Source organism: Varroa jacobsoni, unplaced genomic scaffold, assembly GCF_002532875.2.
Source record: "Varroa jacobsoni isolate VJ856 unplaced genomic scaffold, vjacob_1.0 scaffold_289, whole genome shotgun sequence".
NCBI lineage: Eukaryota > Metazoa > Arthropoda > Arachnida > Mesostigmata > Varroidae > Varroa > Varroa jacobsoni.
The window spans coordinates 72,164-97,904 of record NW_019213191.1 but is presented as its reverse complement, the minus strand read 5'-3'; the positions used below and the strand labels follow the sequence as shown (position 1 = coordinate 97,904).

The window sequence follows — 25,741 nt, the reverse complement described above, 5'->3', positions numbered from 1 at the left end:
ATCACTCGGTGTGCTGCAGGCCAGCCTAGTCCAGTGTGTAGGGCAGGGTGGTGTAGGCGGGTGGGGATCCACTCGCGCCCTCTCCCGATTAGCACCAGGCGCCACCCTCGAGCCTAAGACCGCCCACCGCGCCGAGTGCACTTGACGGGGCGGGGCTTTTTTGCTCTCCGACCAATCGCCACAGCGCTCAGCGTTTGTCATACCTGTTTGGCTCTTTTTCATCTCTCCAGCTCAAGAGGCTTTTTGACTTTTCGAGTACGTCGCTCAAAGTATCGTCGTTCGTCGCCGTACAAGCAACGGAGGACTCGTTTGGCTAAGTACTCGGCGCGGTGCTTGATAGAGGCAGAGCGCCCAGCTATCGACACAGTGCGTGTGCCCAAGATACAATAGTGTACCACGCATTACTAAGATACGCCTCAGAGTACATTGCCGATGCCATAATTGTTCAACTAGTGCTCAAGCACCATCCGAACGAAGTGAAGTCGAAGGAGAAGTGAAGTTTTATTCTTTCAGGGTAACCAATTGAGCAGGAAAACAGTAATCAAATTTTAATAACAGACTAATATCGTTAACTAGCAGTTGTGTTTTCAGCCTGTGCGGTGTGTTGAAACCACTTTACGCGGTGCTCTAATTTTACATGGTGGTAACGCAGGGTACAACAATATCATTTACCACCTTACAGTAACAGGTTTTGTACAGGAACGGCTGCAGTCCAAGTGGTTCAAGCAAGCATCGTCAACGCCGGCTTCAGCTATAAAAATGTCGTGAACTGAATACGCTGGAAGCCCTCGGAGTTGATTTCGAAATTATTCAGTGTTTGTGTAACTCACACAACGGCAGCGGTTCCACAAGACAAGGATAAGCCGTTGAAGCGAACAGCGACGATTCACGACGAAAAGCAGTCGCGAATTTCCGTTCGGTAAAATACAGAATGCTTCCTATCTCACTTCAAAATATTGCGTACGTTTCGGCACTTCGCCGTGCCCTTATCCAAGCCGCATGGACGGAACAACAGCGTCTACTAGCTATGGCGATGGCCAATCCTGAACGAGGCAATCTAGCTGACGAGGATAAGATGGAGTCGACGGACGATAAACCGAAAAAGTCGAGCTTCTCAGTGAAGGACATTCTCGACCTGCCGACGGAAGCCGCTCAGAAAAAAGAGGACAGCTTGGTAGAGGCGGCTGAGGACGAGGAAAGAGATGTTGTCGATGTGGAAGAACAGGTAACTAAACAAGTGGTGGTGGTGGACAAAGAGCGAAGTCCCATCAGTGGCCACACGTCTCCTGCGCCCCCAGATAGCCAAGATCAACAGGACACGTCACCTAGCAACAGGACACCGCAGCCAACATTCAATGGGATGCCTGCAGAATTTTCGCACCCGCTTGAACTGCGAAGGTTTGGTGAGTCCTTTAACAACACCATACAGAAGTAGGAGTGAAAAACGCTGTGCATTAAGGATCTATTGTATGCGAACATGCACAGTTTTGTTTTCGTTTGCCACTATTCTACAAGCGCAGAATAGCCGCGTATTGCGGTACCATTTATTTAAGGATGTTCTTTCTTTCCAGGAGCGCCATGTCATACTGCATGATATAGTCGCATACTGCTAGCAGCTTTCTATACTGTTTATGTGAGATGATTTCCTTCTGGTCACATACGTAACCAAGTCCGCCGACTTTTCAGTTTTATATATATATATATATATATATGCAATTGTAAGTGCGTTTCATTTACTCGAGTAAATTCGTGTTTTGAGCACGAGCCTTTTTTTGCGAACGTTCAATTTACAGTCGCTCAATTCCCGATTAGACAAAAAAATATTGTCAATGTTATTTTTAGTATGATTTTTCCACGAAAACGAGATAAACCTATAAGAATAGCTGCTGCGTCCGGCTTATTCTCTATAAGCGGTCCAAACAAGCAAACACAGTCGTCCTTTCTCGGTGTAATCTTCTACTTATATTTTTTCGTGCTAGTTCACCCGGTACTTATTTCCCGGGAGAACGGAGCGTCAACGAGTAATATTTTCTCTTCTCTTACCACCGACGCGACCTTCTCTAAGTTTGCTCAGAGTCTCGTTGTCGTTGTTGTCGTCGTCGTCGTCACCTGCGGAGAAAAGCCATTATGAAGTGGGCTGAACTGAGTTGAGCCCGGCGGGGGGCCAGTCTCAATTCTGCTTTATTAAGTCCCACCGGTTCTACCGCTTCACCTAGAACCGACGACGACCACCGACTGCGGATTGCGGACTGGTAAGCGGATAGCCAGCCAGCCAGCCAGGCAAACAAACGGGAAAGCGGCCAACGAGCGACCAAGCGGCTTCGTTGCGGCACAGCTATTGTTGTACGCTTGTCGGCCACTAATCAACAACGCGCAGGGGCTAGCGGAATAGGCTGGGAGAAGCTTGCCGGAGACAGGGGCACACAGACTGGCTAGATGGACACCCTGAGTGAAATTCTCCCGGCAGGAGTTTATCGCAGCGCCGCCGCCACCTCCTGATCCTAATCCCGACCTGATTGAGTCAATCGCTGGCGTCGTTCAAGTCGACTATGAGTTGCTATGGCTGACGCCAGCGCCGAACGGCTGAGCCTGATTCAATCTCGTTTGCTGTTTGACTCGTTGCCTTCAACAAGGGGAAGAGACGAAAAAAATACAGAGGGCTGATGGTGTGAGCAAATGGAGAGGGATAGAAAAACAATCCGATGAGACAATTGCGCGCGGAGCGCCAATAAATAGTGGCTGCGGCCGAAACCAAAGATAGCCTCGACGAAATATATCGTCATAGAAGAAGAAAATCTGTATTTCCCGTTCAGTGGGGGCTGAGGATGTTATTGGTCTTTGGAGACAACAATGCCAACGCTCAATAAGTCACACCCGACTGCTACAGGAGCTACACAATCGAAACCTCCGTATGGGGATGCTTATGTGTCTGTGTATTTGAGTTCCCGCGTGAATGTGTTGGTAGGTAACAGCAAGATTTGCAGTGACTATATTCTCGAGGAAATTGCAAATATACTGTTACATCTTCGGCTGATTCGTATAACCCTGCCGATGTTCGTAATGTTTTGGCTGATAATGAGATCGTTGAGACCTAATCTAACGTACCCAGAATTTGCACATTTCTTTCCGTGTTGTTCAGTCTACTGTTAGTACGATGACAAATATAAATCGTGCCACCGTGCTCTTGATTGGACGTTTTCCCTCGTATAAATGTCGGTGTGCTAGTTATTTTTGACCCATTAATTGTCTTACTGGGTGTATGGCCTATATAACGATCAATGTTTGCTTCTAGATTGGCCAAGTTTGCTGCTAACTGATTGCTTGTATTTAGTTGGGGCTATCCCAAGGAGAGGGCGCAGTGACGAATTTAGGACAAGTAGTAATAGATTGCTGCCATCCACTTTTGTATACCGTTATAGCCGAGTTGAAGCTGCACTCTCCCATGGTGCCATTGAAAATTCCGATAAACTTCAGGATTATCAATATGAAATGTGCGATAACTGGCGACCCATTGCTGAGACACTGACCTTTCACAAAGTACATTGGCGACGTGCGCGTTGAGCCATGAAACCTCACCGTAGCACGCTAGACCTGCGTCGTCCTAAAAGACTGGGCTAGCGGCCACGTACGGTCCTTAGTGTAGTTATTTTTTCCCCTCTCCCTGCCTTTTCCGCTGGGCGTTATGTTAGTTTTCTCGTCTATTTTTGTCTCCTCATAGGCGTTGCTGTAGACCTGTGCTCTTACGGCGACATCCGCTTGCTGTGAACTGGGGAGTTCAAGCATGGAACAATGGCAGTCATCGATCGCTTTAGCGATCGAGACTACAGTAGCCCGAATGTGTCTGCGATCTCCTGCTTTACCTGAGCTGAGGTAATATACCTTCTAATAGACGGGTGCCAATATAATAGTCGATAGTTCACACGACACGGGAACATACATACGTGTGATATGTGTTCGGATGCCGTGAGACGCGTCTCGGTCCACATAGGCTAAATGGATTCAGTTTAATAAGCGCGAACTCGAGCGACGGCAACACATGTACGATGTTAAATAATGCTTTCGATGAGTTCGGCGTGCCTATTAGAGGAACTAGGGATAATGGCTGCGTGACTTGTTGCTGGTCGAACTGCGAAGGGCATAACCGCTCAGAGAGGGGTGTCGATTATTGTAAACACGAGTCGGAGGCAAAGAGGGGGCACGAGCGAATCTTCTTTGACGCGATCACTCGAAGTCACACAACAGTCGAAGAGTCCATTATGCAATTTGTCAACTAATCCAAGTTGACGAACCTGTTAAATCGTCTCATAAAAGACTCCCTAAAATCAATATAAAGATTGCTTGAGACCTGATACGCTAGCAGCTCTCGTCACACAATTTAACTCTCTGTTTTAATTTTAGTTGAGATCAATATAAAACATTACACCTGCTAGATCTAAATAGCTTACACTGGTCAACAATATAAACATAGCGAACGTTTCATTGTAAACTGGGGTCTGCTCGGCTAACTGGTTTCGTTGAGATTGATTCCTCTATTCAACATCCAGCTATGTCCAGCCATCACTTTCAAATGTGAACTTCATTTCGAGCATGTCAACCCTTAAATGAAGTTCTTTGTTCCCACAGAACAGTTTGTTCATTCTTTGATTCTATTTCTAACTGTACACCCGCCATTGCAGCCCAAGTTACAGCCTTCAGCTGACAGGGATCGAATGTCGTTTAGAGTGGCTGCTTTCCAATCCCTATGGCCGAGAAGAAGGCAGTCCTTTCAAACAAATCTGCACATATATATCAAGATGACGCGATTGCTCTGGTCATTGCTTTATTCATTTATAGATTCAGGAGCTGTTGTATATGGGTGTTATTATTGGTTGGTGCGATACGGCGGTATCAGTTTACATAGCGGGAGCCCGTTCGCGCAAGAAGTGTCTACATGCGTCCGTGCACGTGCGTATTGCTACGCCTGGGTATGTATCGCCTCATATGGCGACATTTAGCCGTCTATCGAAACTCGACAACCAGGTAGAATTCGCGATTCGGGACCAGCTTAAATAAATATGCCTGTAAGCGGTGGGCTGAAGCTGGGCTAATCAGTTCCTAACCGCCAATGTGAAGCACAGGAGGAGTCCGTTGTCCAGTCTCCTTTATCGCTCCTTAGCAGTGGTAGTCTGTTGTAATAGTAGCAGCAGCCGTAGTAGTTGTTCGAAATATGCGTAATCTGAGTTGAGAAGGAAGGCTCGATCGAGAGGAGATGGTTGCTGGCTAGGTCGCGCAAATGACGACTGACGACTCGAGTAGGTGGAAAGTTGAATGCTCGGACGCTCTCGTTTTGTTCGGCCGACCCAACGCGCATGGCTACGCCACGTTAGCCGAGTAGCCACTGCTAGGGAAAGTTAAGTCCCCTCGTAACGCCGTGGCGACGACAAAGACCACAACGAAGACGACGATGATGACCAAGCGTCATTGTCGTCTTCGTTGTCCGTTCTCGTTTTTCTCTCGTTCCGCGTGTCCGCTGGGACTAACGCCTGTGGCCGCCGCCCCTTACTGCTCAAATTAGAGCCAAGCAACTCTATGCAGACAGTTCGTCCCAGTCGCCCACCGGAAGTCCTCTGGGTGGGGACACTTCCGCCCGCCGTCGAGAAGGGCGCTGGTTTTGGTGCGATTTCAGGATCTCAGGCCTGGTACGCTGCGGTGACTCGGCGCTAGCGTTGCGGCTAAATACAGCTTCGTGTCACTCCCTGTTATACTACGCCTCTATGTATGTGTCCGCGACCAAACTTTTAAGGTAGCTTACTAGGTTCTCCCGCAGTTGTCCTTGTGTATATTGGCTGCCTGTAGATAACGACTCAACATGCAGAATAACGTAGGCAAGCAGATCGAGAAATTAAAAGCTCATTCGCTGTTCTCGTCGGCTTATTCGTAAGTGGATAGGATTCAGAGCTGAATGAACAGTGTGGTCGCAGCGATGTCCGAAATGGCGATCAGAAGAAGGAATTGACCACACATCCCGTTGGTTACGCCGTGTTCAGAGGAGCACGCAAAAATACTGCAAGGATAGAATGGTTTATCTTGCTTACTAGCTAATAGAGCGTTTACGAAAAGTCGCGCGCGTCACACCTATAACGTGCATGTTGCAGTGTGACACATCAACCGTGAATCAAGCGGGTTTCCTCCCTCTGCTTTGATACATATATATATATATATATATATATATATATATATATATATATATGGTTGCCTCGTCTCTCGACTCGGAGAACAGTTTCAATAGTGTTTTCAAAAATGCCCTTTCCTCTTTCTCGCCTCAGCGTCGGTCATCTCTGTCTGTGTTAGCTCGCCCTTGGGTGTTGCTTAAGTTCAGCTGCCCAATCGGCTAACTGCTTCCGGTTCTGCTGTGGACTGCGGATGGATGAATAACTAAATGAACGATGTAGAATGTATGGCTTTGAGTCTAGCCCGGGTTAATACGAATTAGACCGTCTGAAAAGACGCGGCCGAGGACAACAAACAGTTTACGCATGTACTTCTTCCTTTAACACTACTACAGCCATTGTCAGTTTTACCCACTTTTTCCGCTTTCAACTATATCCTTTATGTCATTGAGTAAATTATTCATTCGCCCAATGCACAAGCTCACATGCATTGAGACCAGGTTCTATCGCATGGTAAACCAGTGGCAAGCTTTTCTTTACAATCAGCAACAACGAAAATAAAATCTGTAGTAGATTCAATAATAATGGCGAAGGTAGGATGATAATGAAACTATCGAGTCAAAGGTGCCTAGTTGACCTTTTTCAGAGAAGGCATATCTCGATAGATACAATCATATACTAAGGCATATAATACCATCCAGATACACTGAGGGCAACTCATTTGTCGGCAAACGGCGAGCAGCTTCGTTGTGGCTACCATTCGGTAGAACGTAGACCATAGAGAAACGGGAAAAGCCGAGATTCAATATTCTCGTGTCCTTCTCCTGCATTGACTCTCACATGTATGCATTATATGTACATGTAATAGTGGAGGGTAGAGACCATCACACAAACGCGGGCTTGCTAGCACGAAAACCGATCAAGGGCCAAAAAGCAGAGCGCTGGGAGAATTGAAGCACGGGAGGGTACGAGGACTGAGGAAGGCCGTAGTGGTGTCGTGTGTGCTAAATGGTGGGATCGCCTCCGAGGCGTTCGCCGCCTTAAAGAGAGTGCCGTGTTTGTTGGGAAGAATCGCGCACAACGGGACCACATTGAAAGATATGGTTTATGAACGGACTGAAGCTGCTGCTGGGTCCGGGACTAGCATTCAAACTCGGCGTACGATTGGAAGCTTCGCAGCAGCCACCGCGGCCCCCTACAGTACAGAGTTTTCTGTGGGCTTGCTTGCACGCCAACTGCTGAAACGAAGGTTGATATAAATCAACCGAGTTAGCTGAGCCCTTATAGAACTAAGCGGCAAGACCTCGAAGCGAGCAAATCATCATGGGAGTCGTCTAGGGGAAACAGCAAACGTATCCAAAGGAGTCGAAGGAAGGGGAGAGAAGGATAGAAAATGAAGCATTTGTGTAAAAGTTGCTCTTTACCAATGACCGTTTAAGGTAGTCATGATTCGTTTGCGTGTCTGTATATTTGACCGATCTCGCTCTATAAGAGTACGCCTTATGCCATCTCTATCGGCAAGCTTACGGCAAGCAAGCAAGATCGTTCTGTCGACGCTCCTCCTAGCTTTCCCAGTGACTCCGTACCGACAATGTCCATCTACCAGTGGCCGTAGAGCTGATATCGTTGCCCTGATGGGCAGCGACGTCGCGGCAAGGCAAGATGTAATTATTTGATAGTATCTCCTCTCTCTGTACGCAAGCTCCCCTGTACGCAAGTTCGGTCTGACAAACACCATCGCTGGGTGCAAAAACTACACTAGTCCGCTCTGCAGACGCCCAATTGCCTTAGCTGGTCCGGTAATACAGAAGATGCAGCAGTGGCGGTTCCACCGGTCCCTTGTCGCCCGTTCACTACCACAATAGGAACATGTACACACACACACACACAGTGGGACATACAGAAAACGACTGGAAATACAAAAGGACAGAGACGAACACCGATGACCACAAAGGACCACTGCTAATATAGTGGTCGTACGGGACGAGGGCGAGTGTGTGATGACAAGCCCGGGTCGCACGGGACAGCAGCCCGAAGAGCGGCAATAGTAGCTACTACACTACTAGTGGCAACAACTACGTCGGTTAGACGCTACGGGCGCGAGCACCTCCCTTTTCGTCTGTTTTTTCTCCATTCTACTCAAATAGCATCGCCCCCACTGCTCCTGGGAAAAGAAAATATGAGGAAAACTACGGCAGTCGACAGCCGCTGAAACGGCTCACGGGGGTGATGATGGCGACCAGATATAATAGGCTCGGCGCTTATGTGTCTGGATACGATTGCACATCTAGACGATCCTTCGTTCGAGTCTAACAGATCTGTGCCATTGGAAAAGTGCGACGACAAAAAGCACACTGACACTTGCACATCGAAGGATAAGGACATCACGTATGTTTAAGCGTCAGTGTGTGCGTGTGTCTCCGTATGTTCACGCTTAAAGGATATCGATGCAGACGAATCCTACGGCGGGACTTTGATAATAATAATAATAATCGTCATTGTGCCGGTTGTGGATGCTTCTCGTGAGTTTCATTCTGATAACGATATCGAGATAGAAGACAAGAAAAAGAAGACTATAACGGGAACATTTTTCGTAATAATAGCAAAAATCAAAGCAAGATTCAGCTTCTGTCTGGATAGATATGGCTGTAGTGGATTGATAACACCGTTATCAACATTTCTTTGTGGGTCGTCGCTTCGTTTTGTTACCGATATCTTAAAAAAAGACATAGGTCTCCGCAGAAGAAAGACGCAATGCTAACTATAATATGGAAAAAGAGCTAAGGAAACATAGATACACTGACATTATATTTGACACGCTATGATGAACACGCCGACCGACGAATCGACGCGATTGTGAACGTAAAAATCTGTCCGCGCTATTGCTATATCGGCGCTAATATGATGGAATGCTATGCTCGATTATGGCGCACTGCGGAAATTTCTTCTACGAATAATAGGAAACGAGGTCGACTGGTTGAGTCTTCAATGATACTGAGCTGTTGGCCCGTCCCAGTCGGGGAAGGTTCGTAGTATTAGTAAACAATGGCCGTGTAGGCGCTTCGATCAGCTTCTTGCCTGACCCTTCGAACGAATTCGAAGAGTACTGTGAGGACTCTGGGAAACCGGGGGAGCGGGGGCTAGACGGCTAGAGAACGCAGAGTTCGCTTGTCCTTGCATTGACAAACGATGTCGTCCTTTATTTGCGCTGTGATTTAGCTAACCGCGAATAGCAACAGTAGAGGAAGTTGGCTACAGCGACAGCTTCGGCGGTGCTTTTATCGCTCGGTATTACTGTCTTAGCTGTGGTGACTATATGCTGGCCGCTTGACCGGCTGATTCGCGGCAATCGGTCAGTTGGGCCGTCGCTGTCAGCCTGTATTGACCGACCTCAGCCTGCGTAGGAAACCCATGGCAAAGCTGAGCCCACAAATATACTGCCACTAACCGAAACTTAGTTCGGTGGCTTCTAGCGGCATCAGCACCTCAGAGAAAACATACGCAAACCTCATCCGCCCAGCCGTAGACACACTGGGTATCTGCTTGCTCTCAATGCTTGTGCTGGCGTAAGGTAACAAGAGCAAGCGACAGTACTGCCCAGATCGGTCTACGTGTGAGAATATATCTTTATATCGATATACGCATTTGTATATTGAATAAATATGCAGATATAGGTGGACCAACGAAGAGCAGCGGCAGCCGTCTGCTTGCCTGTGCCCTTTAGTGTAAAATCAACAACAAAAGGCATAGCTTACAGCAGATACGGCGAGAGAGGACTGAAGGGAAATTACTGCTAACCGGATTGTCCTCTGCCGGTCTGGTTTATTATTATATTTGATTATTGTATTTAACTAAGACAATTGTAATGCATGTCAGTAGGAGTCGACGATATGGCGGTACCTGCGCGTCCATGTCACAACAAGAACAGCACATATCGATCTTCTCTAGGGATCATTCTTCTTCGTGTGTCAACCTCCTGGAAGGATTCACATTGACAGCATTGAAACTATGACCAGCTCTACTGCGCTCCATAGATCCTATTAACCATCGCAAAGTCCATTTGTTAACATAGACAGAGGAAGGGGGGGACCAAATGTGTGTACGCGGGCAAGACACGTGCATAAAAGAATCCTGAATATCGCTAGTAATTGACGATAAGTTAATGGTATAGAAATACAATATGAGGTACGAAACCTATAGACAAACCATTTTTTCGTCGCTATTCACGAACGCCTGTATCCTAGACATTCGACTACATTATACCTACACAGAGCCCTACATGGCCTGCGTTACCTCTCATTGAGCTTCGCGATAACACTCTTGCCAGTAAAGCCAAATCGATATGTTGCTTTCACCAGCCACTATACGCGATGTAACGATGGAACAGTTTGTTCTGATGATGTTTTAGTCCCGGGCCCATAATTGTATGTAGCAGTAGAGTTCAATACGTATTGAATACCTTTTTGATGGTATTTATTGCCATAGCTGAGAAGCTACCTACACAGTCAAGCAGACAACTGAATGATATGTACGCTTAGAAGGAAGGGTTTAACCATTAAACTCTAATGGCAAAGGTTAACTGCTGATCAGCAGTCGATTCGATGGGTTATAGGGCCACATCGTGTACGAACATATCTTCCTATTTTCTATCGATTGAGGTTAATAAAACGGATTATCTCCGCGATATTGATGAGCTCTATAGTGATTGCAATCCGAACGAGGGCGTCGTCTTCGGTGGTTCAACCTAACTATACTACAATAGGCGCAAAGCTGCGAAGTTGCCTTATATTGTAAAACTCAAGGCATGAAGTCTGTTTGTGAGGGTGGTCGACGAGGTGGGAAGGGACAAGAAGGAGATACGTGTGCGAAAAACCTAAGAGAGACACCTCACCTGTGCGATGAGGTTGCAGGCCATAGCCTAGATGTTTTGAGATATTCAACGAAGGAAAGGCATTTCGTTTCGAACTCAAAGATGCCCTGAAGCAGGCCAATGTGCGGGGCGGCATTCGGGCATTCATGCTAATGTGCTTCGACAATAACAATCATGTAAATCAATGTGGTTCAGATTTCGTTTTGTGCTGCAATCGTATGCAAACCACGGATCAACGATGTAAACACATGTCCATGTCTGCTTGATACCATCCGTGTATGTATGTGTATATTTAGTCTCTCAATCCGATTTACCTAGCCTTTTATCGGTTTCATGTGGGTATGGCTTGAAATGCACCACCGTATTAGCATGCAACGAAGCCCGACATTGTATCAAGATCTGTACACCATACAATGTGTTTCTGCATTGCATTGAGTGAGACTATTTTAGAAACAGCGGCGAAGTTCGTCTGCTTGAACGTAGCTTACAAGTAATATTAGCTAACTATTACTACATGAGTGATGGCAACCGTAATTGGTATTTAGCACTAAAGTATGGTTTTTTTTTAGTAAGACTCTGCTACTGAACTACAGCAGAGTGCATACACAATCCTCGAGGCAGAATTCTCAATCTTTAAATAACGCATAGAGGTTGATTATGACGCGCTTAGTGCCTACCTGTAGATTAGGACAATATCATTTTCACAGAATGGATAATCAGCCTGTATCACACACAGTTAGGGCTATTTGGTACTTATCATTATCCAACGGTTTTGGTTAATGGCAGATATATTGGCTTTAATTGATTTGGCTATAACTATTCTATAACTGACATTCGCTACATGCGTAATTTCATTAAAAAACGCTAAATGCGACACGCGGTATACATCAAAAACCTACGGGGATAGTCATCAACGACTTAATAACGATCGCAGGCCAGTTATCTATATCAAATCAGGCTCAAGAGGCTAGCTTGTCAGTGGCTAAATTTGATCGCTCGCTTTGAGCTTACGCTTGGCTTTCCGCAGATCACCAAAGGCACAATACGAGTATCGATGAATCGTATACGACACATATATGAGATAATGCTGGCGGCGGTGGCCATTGATCCATGCAATCGGCCGTAGATACATATAAATTTCATTGTCATTTTACTCTTCGACCTTTTTGCTTTCTTGTGCCCTCTAACCTCCTGCTCCGATCGTGCCGGCCGGATATCTTCTGCTACTGTTACTGCTGCTCGTTATTCCCCCGATAATCACTGCGCTGATCTCGTCTAATGCCATTAACTCACAATTGTATACAGACAGGCTGGTACGAAACCGGCCAAGTTTTGTACGATTTGTATGTAAATAAACGACTCGCTCTATCGGGCCATGCTGAAATCGCCGCCCTATGCCAATGCGCCCGGTACCACAGCATCCTCTGGTGCTCTTTGCTCCCTTAACATGCACGCTCATCATTCGCTGCGATCTGACGGTTAGCAGCGGCACTGTTATCTCCTAAGCGGTTCGTACCCCCCCCCCCCCCTCCTGGCTTTTTCCCCCTGGGTCAGCCTCACCGTTTTTTTGATGACGATATAGTACCTCATTCGCGACTACTATCACTCGTCACCGCCACCACTATTAGCGCTTGTCGCACCCGTTCTGTCGACGTGTGTATTTGTATGTCTGCGTGCATGTGTGTATGTGTGTGTCGCTTTGTAATGCGATAGCAATGAGCGAAATTGGCTGAAGCCGGGGCTTAACCCGCAATTGGATAATCCCCGACTCGGAAGACACAGATCGCATGAGCTCCAGACCAAATGCACATACACACTCACTTGTATGCACGTACATACTCAGAGAGATATGCTAACCGAGCTATGCCTAGAAAACCGGAGAAGGACACACACTGAACATGCTGTGCGAATTCACACCCCGCACACATACATAAGCCGGCAGCTATCGATCAGATATTAACATAGACTACTTCATTTGCAACAGATCTCTTCCCTACCGCCCCCTCCTATCCCATATCGTGGGGTAGCCTGTGTGTCGCTGTGGTGGCGTATGCCTACGAACAAGACTCGCGCTTGTCTGTTCCGTATCTTTGATTGCGTATCATGTCTCAATGCTGCACCTATTTAAACGCTGCAAGTTATTCGCGTGACGGTGAATCCGTCGCCGAATTTTTCGGCGGATTTGCATTCCTTTCAAAAGGGGGGCAAATATAAAGTATTGTAAAGGATCACAGCTTTCCTTCTTTGATTTCAGTTTAACAGCTGATTTGTAATTGTACGAACTGCTACATCATTGTATGCATCGTTCCATTAACATCTAACGATGGCGGTCGTATCGATGAAGCAGGCGGTCATAAAAGTGCGCGTTGAGGTGCATCCCTCCAAGAACGTGCCAGATGACTTTTATTTACGTCACTTGCCGTGAACGGCTATATGACTGACAGGACAGAATGACAATGCAACTTGTATACAAGCGCATCTGCAAAATTAGAACGAAATCAGCGTTAAAGTGAACGCTTTCAACATCCATCATGTTTACTATTGCTTTCTACTCCCTTGTATTGCTCTAGATCGCCGATACAAGTCCATCTTGCGATAAACTACGGGAAAATTCAATATAAAGTTGATGTATCAAAGGGTCCACTTAGCACACACTTCTATGAAACGCCACTGCATGATCGATGATCGAATATCTCCATGTTCTCAGCTGGTGTATATTATCGCGTTTCTCTTTCTTTACTGAAATCAGAAAGATCAGTCGGGGAACTTGAATTTTGCAACTTGGCCAAACAGCAAACGCTTGTTACCAGGGGATTTTCATAAGCCAGTTGTTCTTCTACTGTTACTCAACTTCTCATAGGAGAGCTATCGACATACATAGGTGTGCCCTCAACAAGGTGTTTCCAACAACGAATTTTAAGCCGAGTGGCGTTTTGCTTCTTCAGACCCCTTATTCGTTATTCCAGCAACGACCTGCAACACTCAGTCCCTTCCTGGGGTAATGTATGACGGGAGGGTGGAGTAGATTAAAATCATTAGCAGTAGCTCAAATTCGACAATGTGTCTACAGTGTGCACTTCGTCCGAGCACGCCTCCTTATTCTGTGTCTCCGTGGCTATCAATGAGGGTCTGCGATAGTTTGGCGACGGCGCTGCCGCTTTGGCCACCGCTGTTGTCGAAAGCTAGTCTCGGGCTCATATGAAACAGAGCAGGCAACAACCGGCCTTACTACGCGGTCGTTGCTACACTAAGCGTTTCGTCCGAAACGAGCCTTGCACCGCATCGATCACATGTCAACAGCCAACGGTGCAGCAAAGGCTGTAGAAATAGCGACAACGCAGCAATAAAGAGCGATAGATGGAGAAAAAGAATGGATGAGAGGACAAATGCTGAGCGTCAACGAAGAAAGGACGAAGTGCCAGCCAGTCAGCGATCAGAGGCAGTGGTGCATTGAACGGCTCAACCAACCAACAAAGCGGGAAGGGCGCGTTGCCGATCAAAGTACCTGGTCGTTCTCTCATCGCCATACTGCCATCTGGTGCCTAGTCGAACTCTATGCGTGTGTGTGTATTCGTGTGCATGTGCATGTGTGCGCCCTACATGTGGTGCCTCCTGCTCATCTTCTTTCTAGGCGTTTTAACCTAGCCGATATGTGGCCCGGTCCTCTGGCAATGTGTTCACGGGCTCGGATACTTCTAGCGTGCGAAATATCAGTGTCTACCTAGAGAATCATGCATTTGTGTGTGTGTGTGTCTGCCTGCGGCGGGTACGTGCGGGCCGAGAGCCTCGCCGACCATTGCCATCACGCCCATTACACATTTGCACATTATGTCAGTCGCGGTGGTGTTATTGCTGCCACCGCCGGCGCCGCCAATGCTACAGCTTTATGTGATACTCCGCTTTCATAGACTGGCATATGACGATTTGAAGCGGTGCCCGACTCCGGGCTCAGAGTAGGTTCGTTCCGTTGTCATCTCAAGTTTTCGAAGAACGAAGGAGGCCGAATATTGCTGCCGCCTCTGCCAGTCCTGCTGCTGCGGTCGCAGCGACCGCTGACGATCTGGTGCTCCCCTCTGGCAGCAGCAGCAGCAGCAGCGGCAGCACTCACTGCCCAGAACTACACGAGATAGAGCGCAACCGAGAGGATTACAAATCCCGGTTTTCGTAGAGGTTGTCGTAGCGCCATAACCTACTTGCAGATGCGACATACAAGACACACATACCCGCGCATACATACGTACATTATGTCAGCACGCCGATGAGTCTGAAGTACATAGAGATTAAGGGATTTGTAATGTGTCGACATCGCATCGCGGTAGCGGGACCGCTTTAAAGTGACAGACGAGTATCTAATGGACATCTACCTGCAAGCATAGGTATAATACTAGTTTTACATACAACTACTCTTATGACAACTGGCTGGGTGGCTTACGACGACCTCTGTGCACGATGGCGACATCTGTGCACGAATGTCATGTACTTTGCCTACCCTAAACACTTTCATACACTGTACGGCATACATTAACATATGCGTATGTTGATAGTTCCGAACTATCGCATTACACAGTGACTCGTTAGAACGGCACTCGTTGACCGATCTTCATAATGCAGCGTCGTAATGGTGTGCATAGAAGACGTATGTAAAAAAAATAATTGTATGTTGTAGAATCTGAAAAAAAAACGCTGGTCCTATTAAAGGCCATCTCAAATGCGCACAAGTTGTTACGGACGAACACAGCGGTAGTTCGTTTGGCTAAGCGTTGGTAATGTTTTTGATTAACGATACCAGTAACTGGGCAGCGAGCTCAAACCTAAAGAGTATAAATGTATGGTGTTATGTTTTTGAAATACGCCGTTATTGCATAGCTACTTCTGTCGCCGTCTCCTGAATACTTCTACGGGGTACTCGCTATGCTGACATGACTGCGATAGCAGATACATTCCCGTAGCGTGTTCGCCCCGTAGCTTTGCTTAGATATACAAAACTAGTATATATCATTCTTCGCAATACACCCTAGCGACATGATATGCCAAGAAACCTTGCCCTCTGTAAATCGCGACGTTTCTTTTGCCGTCGTAGTATTATAATATTGTACATATGCAGCCACACGTCTAGTAGCGGAGTCTACCGGCCGGGTCTAGCCGCTACGATCAGCATCGCTATTACTTCTATGACCACATCCAAACGAATATATATATATATGTCTGTATGTAATAGTATGAGGAAGGCACCTTGGCTGAACAGAACTTGCTTTCGTATTCTCTGCCCTAGCCGACGACGGCGACTAGGCAATTAAAGGCATCATAAAGTGTGAACCACAACAGCGAAGCCCATAGCAAAAGGAAAGGACGAAACACGAAGCAATGAACGCGAACTGTTACAACAGCAGACGCGGCGGCATCAACGGCCGCCTCTGTTGCTACTGCTTCTATACTGTCCGTTTTACCCCCTGGCTTCAACACACATTATGTGAACACAGAGCTGCATAGATGTACACATTACACACAAACAGGCGCACACAGGGACCTGCGGTATGGCCGACAGCTGCCACAGCTAACGCAAGTGTAACGGGCAAACTGCAGTCGGCGCCATCATGAGCAGCGCAGCCATGAACATAAGCATCCCGTCCGTCCGCTTGATCTCGCGCGTACAGTAGAGCGTCGGTGCTGGTCGGCGACTAGTGGCCGCGATCGGTGGAGGAGATGGTCATAAAGCCCCGCTGGACACACGAATATGACAATGACAACAGCAGCGCGCCCCAACACACCGCTGTCGCACGACATAAACTCCTGCAACATCGGCCGTTGTCGAAGCGCTGATGCGAACAAAGGCAGACCATATAGGCAATGCGCAGAAGGCACAACAGGATGTCAAGCCATTCTAGGACCACCCGGTCTAAACTAGGGTATTTAGCACTAACACACTGGTTGCCTTCGAAACTAGCCATGGTCAAAGGGGTATCACGTAGGCATATATAATAATCATCCAATGTTGGGCATTGGCCGTATGGGACGAGCGATGGCTGGCCAGCACCTGCAAGAGAAAGGCCAAGCCGAATCAAAACAACAACAGAAAGAAAAAACTGTCGTTATTGTTGTTACCGTCATCGTCGTACGAGAAAACCACCCCGAGATATAGACCGCTCGTTTTGCCGCCTTTGTCCACACTCATTCCACTAGCTTCTGCCGAAGGAAGAAATGGGGCAATGAAGCAAAACATTACTGTCTTGGAAGATACTAATGCTGGACATCGCGTCATTTACATACGGATTAGTCAGCCAGCATCTGAAATGACAGCTCTGCTATACAGCAGGGATTATTTACATTTACGGAATTATACACGTACGCACAAAGCTTGGCAAAAGGGCCTGAAAAGACATAGGGGTGCCTGTGACATATGCACTGTGCATGCAAACAATAGTTGAGTTTCATCTTTGACCCAATCAGATGTTGAGCTATTTATGATGGTTCCCAGTAACGCCGGTCGGTAACGAGTAAACGAAGAGTATATTCCGCTTTACCACTTAGAGATTGTTCCGCATGCTTTCAAAGGTCCATTTCGTTACAACAAGCACTTGACGTTCCCGAATTATCAACTGTTGACTTGCAACTGGGTTTGGTTTTTGGGTATACTGAAATCCTTTACAACTATCGCTCGCGAAGATCAATACAAAGATCAAGAGAGTTCTTATATGCGCATACCGTCTACGCAAGATCTCACACTGTTTGCTGATATCCGCTGTGATGAGGTGCTCACCTGAGTAAACTTCAACCTTGAAGAGTCGGCGACCTCAACCGTGGACGCACTCCTCGGTCCGTCTGCTAGTTACCGGATTTAGCTCTGTGAAGCGGGTCGATCTTCGTGATAAGCTAGGATTTATTAACTAGAAATATACGCTAAGTATAATTCTAGTTAATACATTCGATAGTAACTTTTATAGATTGTTAGCTACAATGGAAGTATCGGATTATTCGATGTACTTTTAATTCATATAAAGTGAAAAGATGCCTGTTGGTTCTTGTTCTGCATTTATTTTATAATCATTTTTATATTTCTTACAATTGAATTCATCTAAAAAGATAAAATGACTTCCATAGGCATCGGCGTATGCTCATCTTATGTTTGCGATTGAATAGTAGAACTGCAATAGGCTTGAATAGTGTCGACGTGTCAGGTGTAGAGATCCTGGTGTCGGGGTTTCGCTTCTGTAAGATTGATCCAGTGGCCAGACATTGCAAGACGGTTTTCGAGGAAGAAACTAGCGGCTTCGTACATCGAGTCTTGTCGGAGAGATTGGGGGAAGGGTGTCGTGGGGCAGAATGACCAACTCTGATGACAATAAAGAGGAAAAATAAGTGACGAGCCCATCGATGCCCGGTAGAAATTCTATCCGTTCGAATGTCACAGTTGCTCAAAGGATACTGCCGAGGCAGTTGACGACCTCGGCGTAGTCACCAGACATTGTGAGGTGCATCCTAACGAGAGGGTGGGTGGAGGACAAAGCAAGAAGGAATTCGGCGACTAGAACGCATGCTTTCGCTCGTTGAGGGCTTCGAAACTATACCGCTGACCTGCCTCGCACCCCCGACTGCTAGCCTCAACGCTGGCGTTCACCTTCACCCCCCGCCCTCGCCCCGCCCCGCCGGTGTGCGTAGCCCCTTCAACCCTACGTGTCGCACCGGTGTAGCCGCGGCTGCACAAAACGCATCGAAATTGACAAATTGGCTGAAGTCAACACCTGAAAACGAGCCAAAAGAATGAACCGCACACCTGACCAGTATCAACAGTGGTCCAGAAGGTCGTCGTCGGCTGTAAGCGAGCGAACGATGGCTTGCTTCGTCGTCTTCTCCTCCTTCAGAGTTGATGACAACGAGGAACATCGTCTTTGTAGGCGAAAGAAGTCGTATCATAGACATGCAACGTTGACTTTGCGCCTGACGCTCTTGAGCTGCACCTTTTTGCAGAGCAACCATCGGCTTCGGGTACGATAAGCGCGAATTGTCATATACATACAGACAATAGGAGAGAGAAGGAGAATGGCACGCCTAGAACAGCGCAAGGCAAAGGCGTTAAAAAGTGTAGGGCGCGTCTGCACCCGTATCCATGATCACATACATACACGTGCTCAATGGCCGCGCAGATCTTCAAAATGGGGATTTGAACAGACAGCCAGCTGAGGGGGCTTCGGGATGAATAGGCGCGACGCATGCTATTATGGGCGGGTTATACAAACCTGTATGCCACATTTACAACCACTGGGGAATGTTATACGGTAGGCAACGCCTTTCCTCGCTTTTCCCTGACTCTGGAAGAAGCCAGCGGATTCGGGAAAAGATTGGATGTTGTGAGAACTTTAGTTGCCAGTAATTGTACTTAGGCAAATAAGGAATTGTTCATTTACGCTTGTCAACAGCTATGATGCTAGTAAAAAGGTAGTATTTGTATATGAAAGAACAGATCCGTTACAGTAACGCACAAACAAAGCTGTTACATTGCTTAGCGCACGTACATTTCTAATGCAGTATCACGGTGCTATCAGCGCATGCATATTATAGAGATAGTTTATTCCCTCGGTTCGCTACTTTAGAGCAGCATTTTACATACCAACTTGACGCCATATTTCTTTCTGAATAATTACAGATATCCCCTTTGGTCGATTCCGGGCAGGTCCTTTTGAGGTAGACAAACACTTTATGATGGGCGCACTCAACGAGAGAAGGTAGACTGCATATCCTACCTGAAAAATTATGAATCTTGTACTCAATTTCAGTTTATCCTTTCATTTTTTCGATGTTAAGTACACCCACACGTTCAGTAGACTAATCTTACCTCCTTTGCCCCAGAAGTTCGCCTACGTCGGAAGAACAAGGTGACGACAAATTGATCGAGGTAGAAGATAACGATTCGAACGATGAGGAGAGCGACCACTCATCTGCTAACAACGACCCCAATAATAAATTCGGACTGAATTTCGACCACCAGATGCCGGTACCTAAACAAACAGAATTTTGAGATACGCAATTTTCCCTAAATCGATTGAATACCCGTATCTTGGTTTTAATAATCGAGAACAAACGATTGAGTTTGTAGTATTTTTGTAGCTAAAGTGTCATCTACTTTATCTAGTGAAATGTGTGTACTCTTGATTTACCTTTCATCTGCCTCAAAATGGCAAGTTATTGAATAGTGGTGTTAAATAAGAGAACAGAGCTAGATGCTAATATTTCTGTGCGTATTTTGTTTTTGCTATTGTTGTTATTGTTGTCCTTTTGGCATATTCTCAGAGTGGCGCGCAGAAGAAGCGCAAGCGACGCGTGCTCTTCTCCAAGGCTCAGACGTATGAGTTAGAGCGGCGTTTCAAACAGCAACGCTACCTCTCCGCGCCCGAACGAGAACACCTCGCTTCGATGATCAGGCTCACCCCGACGCAAGTCAAGATATGGTTTCAGAACCATCGGTAAGATCTCTAACTGTGTTTAATGTAAAACTCATTTCCTTCAACCATTATACTACACTACAGCGGTGCTCAATATAAAGGGTTACCATCATGATAATAGGGAGCTTTCGGAACGAGTTTACTCTGCTCAAAGGCTTCTAGGAAACACATAAATGCAAAAGTATACATAAAAATATAAATGGCGTTTAGTGTTGCGATCTGCTAAGAACAAAACGAGTAGGAAAGAGAATCACTATAGTGAATTTCTCTGTTTGAATTCATGTAGCTAAATAGGGAAAAATGGTCGGTAATTTGTCCAGTAAAGAATTTCGGTCTGCCCGCGTTGAACCCGACGAGCTGCCCTGGTGGCAAGACCCGAGGCGGCAGCGGTTCGCAGGATCACGGCTACCTGACCAGGTTCCCTGTCCAATGACTCTGGCCCCCGCCTTCGCGCCCGGAACCTGCTAATGAGCCTCCAGGAAATGATGATCTGATATATATCTAGTTCTGATATCATTGTTCCTCCTAACGGGGCGCTGCGATTAGAATGAAGCCAGCCCTCCGTCCGTGGGCTTGTTGGTTCGCGCGGTGCTCATCGCTCAATCGCATTCCAACCAGCTATCTAGCTTACCGACGTAAAGTTGGGGAGCTTTATGAGGAGCGACCACCGAGAAAGGGATGTACGCGGTCGGGTTTTAAGTAAAGATAGGAAGCTTTGCTTATTAAGAATTATGAGACGGGTTCTTCAAAGCGGAGGCCAATTTTATGAGGAGAAACGACCTACAAGATTCTATGCTGATATCACTCGGCCCGCCTATCCGTCGACAGTTTCAACAAAACACATTCGTACGCTTTACAAAATATATACTTAGATCATATCCATAAATCGACGACTGCACGAACACCGATTTTGGCACGCAGTAGAAATATATATATATACATAGAGCTCATTCGCAAACATTATGCTTATCAGTGGTGCTTATCAACATTATGGAAAAGCATAGCATATTGTGATCATACAATGCGGCAACTCTAACAAAAACATTTTTCGGCAGGTACCACTTTCTCTATTGTTAGCATTGCTTAAAGCCTGAACTATAGCGTTCTATGCGAAAGCACTAGAGTAGGCTGACACTACTCTAAGTGGGAGTAGCTCTACCTATTGAGAGTTTCTGTTAGAGATGGACAGAGGTCGTACGGGCGATCTGGATGTGGCAAAGATTTGAAATTCACTTGGAGCTATCCAGCCATCTAGTGCTGGTGACGGCCAGTGGAAGGTCTTCACTCAGCAGGCGAAAGCGAAAGTAAGGACGACAGGCAGTCAGCCGACCGGAAATGGCTGCGGAAGCGGCCAGCAAGTCTGTTGGCCGCTCGGCCCAGTCATGGCCACCCTGCGAGACTGGTTCCAACACTACCCTCCAAACCCATTGGTGCTACACGTTTCACCAGTACCCCGCCCCTACACTGTACTATACGGGGTATAGCTCTTCGTGTCGCAACCCCTCACTGAGCTGAAACGTTTGGCCCGTTGCAGACGATGTGAATAGATAAAGATAGCAGACCGACCAAAGTCGTCTGCTCAAAAGAACTGCTCGGCCGTAACTACCCGGCGGCCCTGATCAAGCTTAGATCCGACAAGGATCTTGCCGTATCCATGTCGTGCAAAAAAGACGAAGCAGTAATTGTTGGTCTGCGCTACCAAGACCACCTACTTCAACGTCATCTCCAAGCCGCGGTCACCGTCGCCACCAACCCATCTCTTCGTCTCTTTAGATCGGTCTTAACTGTTCTTCGGTAAACGACGCGGAAGATCAGGAGAAACGGCAACCGATTATATACCCCGCAAGCCTGGTCAAGCAAATGATCTGAACCAGAACTGCTACAAATTTTACTCATAGATTTTACTAAGGGAATATTTAAAATCGTCAGAGTTGTCTTCGTAAGTGGTTCGTTTGCGTGTACTTATTATTATACAAAGACACTGGAGTAACTTGGCCTCTTCAAGCCTGTCCTGTGGTTGTTGCAATATTTCTTGCCCCGCTTGTACACACACTTACAGATGTATACGCGCTTCATGAATGTCTCTATTACTTCAAGCCGTTCCCATACCGACAGGACCCTATCTATTAGATTTTTCGAGTCCTGTAGCTCCTCAATGCTATTAACCCGTCTCCTGCGACGGCTGCCGGCTTGTGCCATTGCGGTTACATCGTCTGCCACCTCTTATCTCGTAAACATCAATCAGTGACACGCACCTTAGCTAGATGCGACTGCACACTCAGTTACCTTTTACTCACACCTCTCAAAACTCTGCATTCAAACAAAGTACATCTAGCGATATTGTGATAGATACGGACAGAGTAGCAGTACAGGATGTGTATGGACATTGGTGTGTGTGTGGCTCGCTCGGTTGGTCTCTATAAGCGTAAAAACTTCTTTACGACGCTCGGAGAGAGAGACACACGCCGCGGTGGCTCACTTGTATTACTGTTCTCCTGGTAAGCGTTGGCTTGCGCGGTTAGTAAGAGCCAGCCTGCGGTCTTCTTGTGCGGCGACTCGTACAGAGAAAAACACACACACGCGCACACAAAGGCTGTACGTAGTTTTCGTACTCCCGGAATCTCTTGCTTTTCGTTCAGGAGGTAGATAGCAGTAGCTATTGCTGCTGAATGCTTGTTTCTCGTTGCGTCTCCTGTTTCCTTTTACACTGTCCTGAGGAAGCGGTTTGGTCCTCCCGTTTGTTCTCCTCGTCTTCTCCCATCCTCTCCATCCTGTCGCTTAATGCTGCTGCTGAAGAAACAATCGCGCAGGCGGGCGGCGGCCCACCGACATCGCTGACACGTGCGACAGCAATCTGATAGCAAGGCAGAGTAACATCGATAGTGATGATATGTAGTCGCAATAGCTGACACTGATCCTGGCAAGATGTGGCAAGTATGTCTTCTCAGGGAAGGAAGGAAGCGAACGACGATGAAGCCACACACACACGCGTGCGCATATACGCATGCGTCTGGACAAAATACATGTATAAACGCATCGAGTACGTATGTGGTTCTTGTGGTCGCAGCCAATATCACCGCTGCCGAAGCCAATGCTAAAGGTGAAGTTACCGTTACCCCTGCTGCTACTACTACTACCGCTGCTGTTGGCCTTGCCATTTTGAGAAGTGGCATCGCTTTTGGTTCGACCCGACCTGAATTGGTATCGGGAAGAGGACTTCGGCTTGGTTGACGCACACGGACTGAACAGTGGCGGCAACGGCAGTAATGAGAGCGGAGCACCGAGAGAAAGACATAATGAAGGCGAAAAGGCGACATAGGGAACATCTATGACAAACTTTGGTGTACACGCGCACTCAAGTGTACTCTAAGAAACAATGAGGCGAACATTGACTCCACTCTTTCGATACAGCCAGAGATAAGGCGATATGTACACCCTGCTTCTCGCTTATGTTGGGAATGCTCAACCGCAGCGCAGTCCCGACCTTGACACTGTGTAAGAGAGCACAAAACATGTCGAACAGTATTGAGCATATAGCATAATCTCTTTGTCATGCCTATGCTCATTCTTTTTCTCTTTGTACGATATCGTAAATGCTTTGTCTGCTCAACTAAAAACCGCCCGCCGAGTTCCTATCCACATACTACACACGTACAGCTAGGGAAGCTCTTCTCTTTCGTTACCGAGGTAACCATTGTGTGGATCATCTGCACTAAGTATTCAGAAGCTAACTATGAAAATCTGTTTTTGGATGGTTCCAGGTACAAGACCCGTCGGGCCCGCCAGGAAGGTGGATATGAGGCGTCCGCTGGTGCTGTCGGTATAGGCGGCATGGGCGCAGCCATGATGAGTTCGCCATCTTCGTCTCAAGGTAGCAATCCTCTTCCGTCACCAAGACGGGTAGCGGTTCCGGTTCTGGTTCGAGACGGCCAACGCTGTCCCGAGGGCGTCGACATGGGCGCCTATTTAAACGCAGCTGCCCATTATCCAGCCGGCTTGCCGCCTCCAGACGCCCGCTGGTGGTCATAGGCGGACTTGAGATGGCCGGAGCGCGCGGAAAGTGCAGAAGCACCGTTGAAAGAACAGATAGAGAGAAGCAACTTTGAGCATGAAACAAAATGACTGAATTCAATATCAAATCATCGTAGAACGATAGGAAGCGTTATTTATGATCATGGCGCAGTCTAAAACGGAGCTCACAATTCTTTCGGGCTTCTTCTGCTACGCGGAAAATCTGTTGCTCCATCCGTGCAAACTTACTTATGTGCCCATCAATCATCCAATCCACCAACTAATTAATGGATCCCAGCGACGGAACATCATTTGAGTCCCAACATGCGTTCAGACAAAACCTTCTGTCTCGAGCACCCAAACTTATATCTAGTCAAGAGGGCCTAGCTTATCGTTACGTGCGCCAAACGTAAAAGGTCCGCGAAGCTTCCTGAACCCCAGCAGCAATGTGTTGCAGACAATGATTTGCTGCTGGCATAGCGTCCGAGCTAGTTCCATCAGATCGCACCTTTACCGAAACTACGAGAAATCTCGCGATAGTGCCGACTTGCCACTGCAGAAGCCAGTGTACCTTTGTTTTTGTTGTCCACTGGACAGACATGTCTTACGAACCCTGTGAAACAAATCCGAAGACTGAGTTTTCTTCATTGAAAAGAAAATAGATTGCATCAGTCAACCTGCCTCGATGTAACAGCTTGTGGAACGTTGCTCGTCGATAAGGGTATCCTCATTCGACGGACCATCGTAGCATCGAAGTTGATCCTTCATGGTGGTTCTAATATGCGATAATAAGACGCTTTTCGTCATGGGTTCGTTACTTGTCAGTTGTGTTTGCTTGTTTCTGATGATGTTCTTCAATGGGAAAAATATAACAAAAAAACAGAGCAGGAGAGACAAAGAAGACAAAAGAAAATGATAAGGAAACAGCGAACAATAATAATAATAATAACAACAACAACAAAACAGTATGTAAATAGTTGTGTACATTTCTTGCAATTCGCGACACCGCGAAGCACTTCAGAAGCATCACGAGGTATCCTTCTGAGGAGCTAAAACTTAGAAGCAGGATGGTTAGAGGAGGAAAGAAGAAGCGACTGAAGAGTCTGTAGGTTAGTACTACTACTGGTAGAAAGGGTTGTATATAGTCGCGTGATATAAATGAAGCATCAACAAATAAAAACATGTTACCGTGTGTTGTAAATGAACTACGTTTGTTGTTTTTGATCTGTTGTTGGCAACGAAGAAGCAGATTAACCGGAATGCAAACTTCTCTA

General features: G+C 46.9%; 1 protein-coding gene and 1 long non-coding RNA gene across 5 annotated transcripts; one reads left to right on the top strand and one right to left on the bottom strand.

Moving 5' to 3' along the window:
* Positions 1 to 243: 243 nt before the first annotated feature.
* On the top strand, positions 244 to 25,672 carry LOC111259059 (uncharacterized). Of its 2 annotated transcripts, none has more exons than XM_022830740.2 (5): positions 244 to 1,403; positions 19,661 to 19,739; positions 19,867 to 20,008; positions 20,305 to 20,477; positions 24,218 to 25,672. In XM_022830740.2, exons 1-5 carry the CDS (start codon positions 932 to 934, stop codon positions 24,483 to 24,485), a joined length of 1,134 nt encoding a protein of 377 aa, XP_022686475.1. In that variant the 5' UTR covers positions 244 to 931; the 3' UTR covers positions 24,486 to 25,672. The 2 variants fall into 2 exon arrangements, with proteins under 2 accessions (XP_022686475.1, XP_086823837.1); XM_086967711.1 differs by having other exon boundaries at positions 19,864 to 20,008.
* Positions 18,044 to 19,931, bottom strand: LOC111259060 (uncharacterized). Of its 3 annotated transcripts, XR_002679404.2 has the most exons (4): positions 19,850 to 19,931; positions 19,625 to 19,757; positions 19,254 to 19,325; positions 18,044 to 19,065 (listed from the first exon to the last, which is right to left on the bottom strand). It is a non-coding gene; the product is annotated as an uncharacterized LOC111259060 (long non-coding RNA). The 3 variants fall into 3 exon arrangements; XR_002679403.2 differs by having other exon boundaries at positions 19,254 to 19,757; XR_002679402.2 differs by having other exon boundaries at positions 18,044 to 19,325.
* Positions 25,673 to 25,741: the final 69 nt, after the last annotated feature.

Bases quoted from the DNA above. Each gene is read 5' to 3' on its own strand.
- LOC111259059 (XM_086967711.1), top strand. From the start codon at position 932: ATGCTTCCTATCTCACTTCAAAATATTGCGTACGTTTCGGCACTTCGC. The intron at 20,009-20,304 runs GTACCTAAACAA...GCATATTCTCAG, and splicing joins ATTTCGACCACCAGATGCCG to AGTGGCGCGCAGAAGAAGCG. The intron at 20,478-24,217 runs GTAAGATCTCTA...GGATGGTTCCAG, and splicing joins ATATGGTTTCAGAACCATCG to GTACAAGACCCGTCGGGCCC.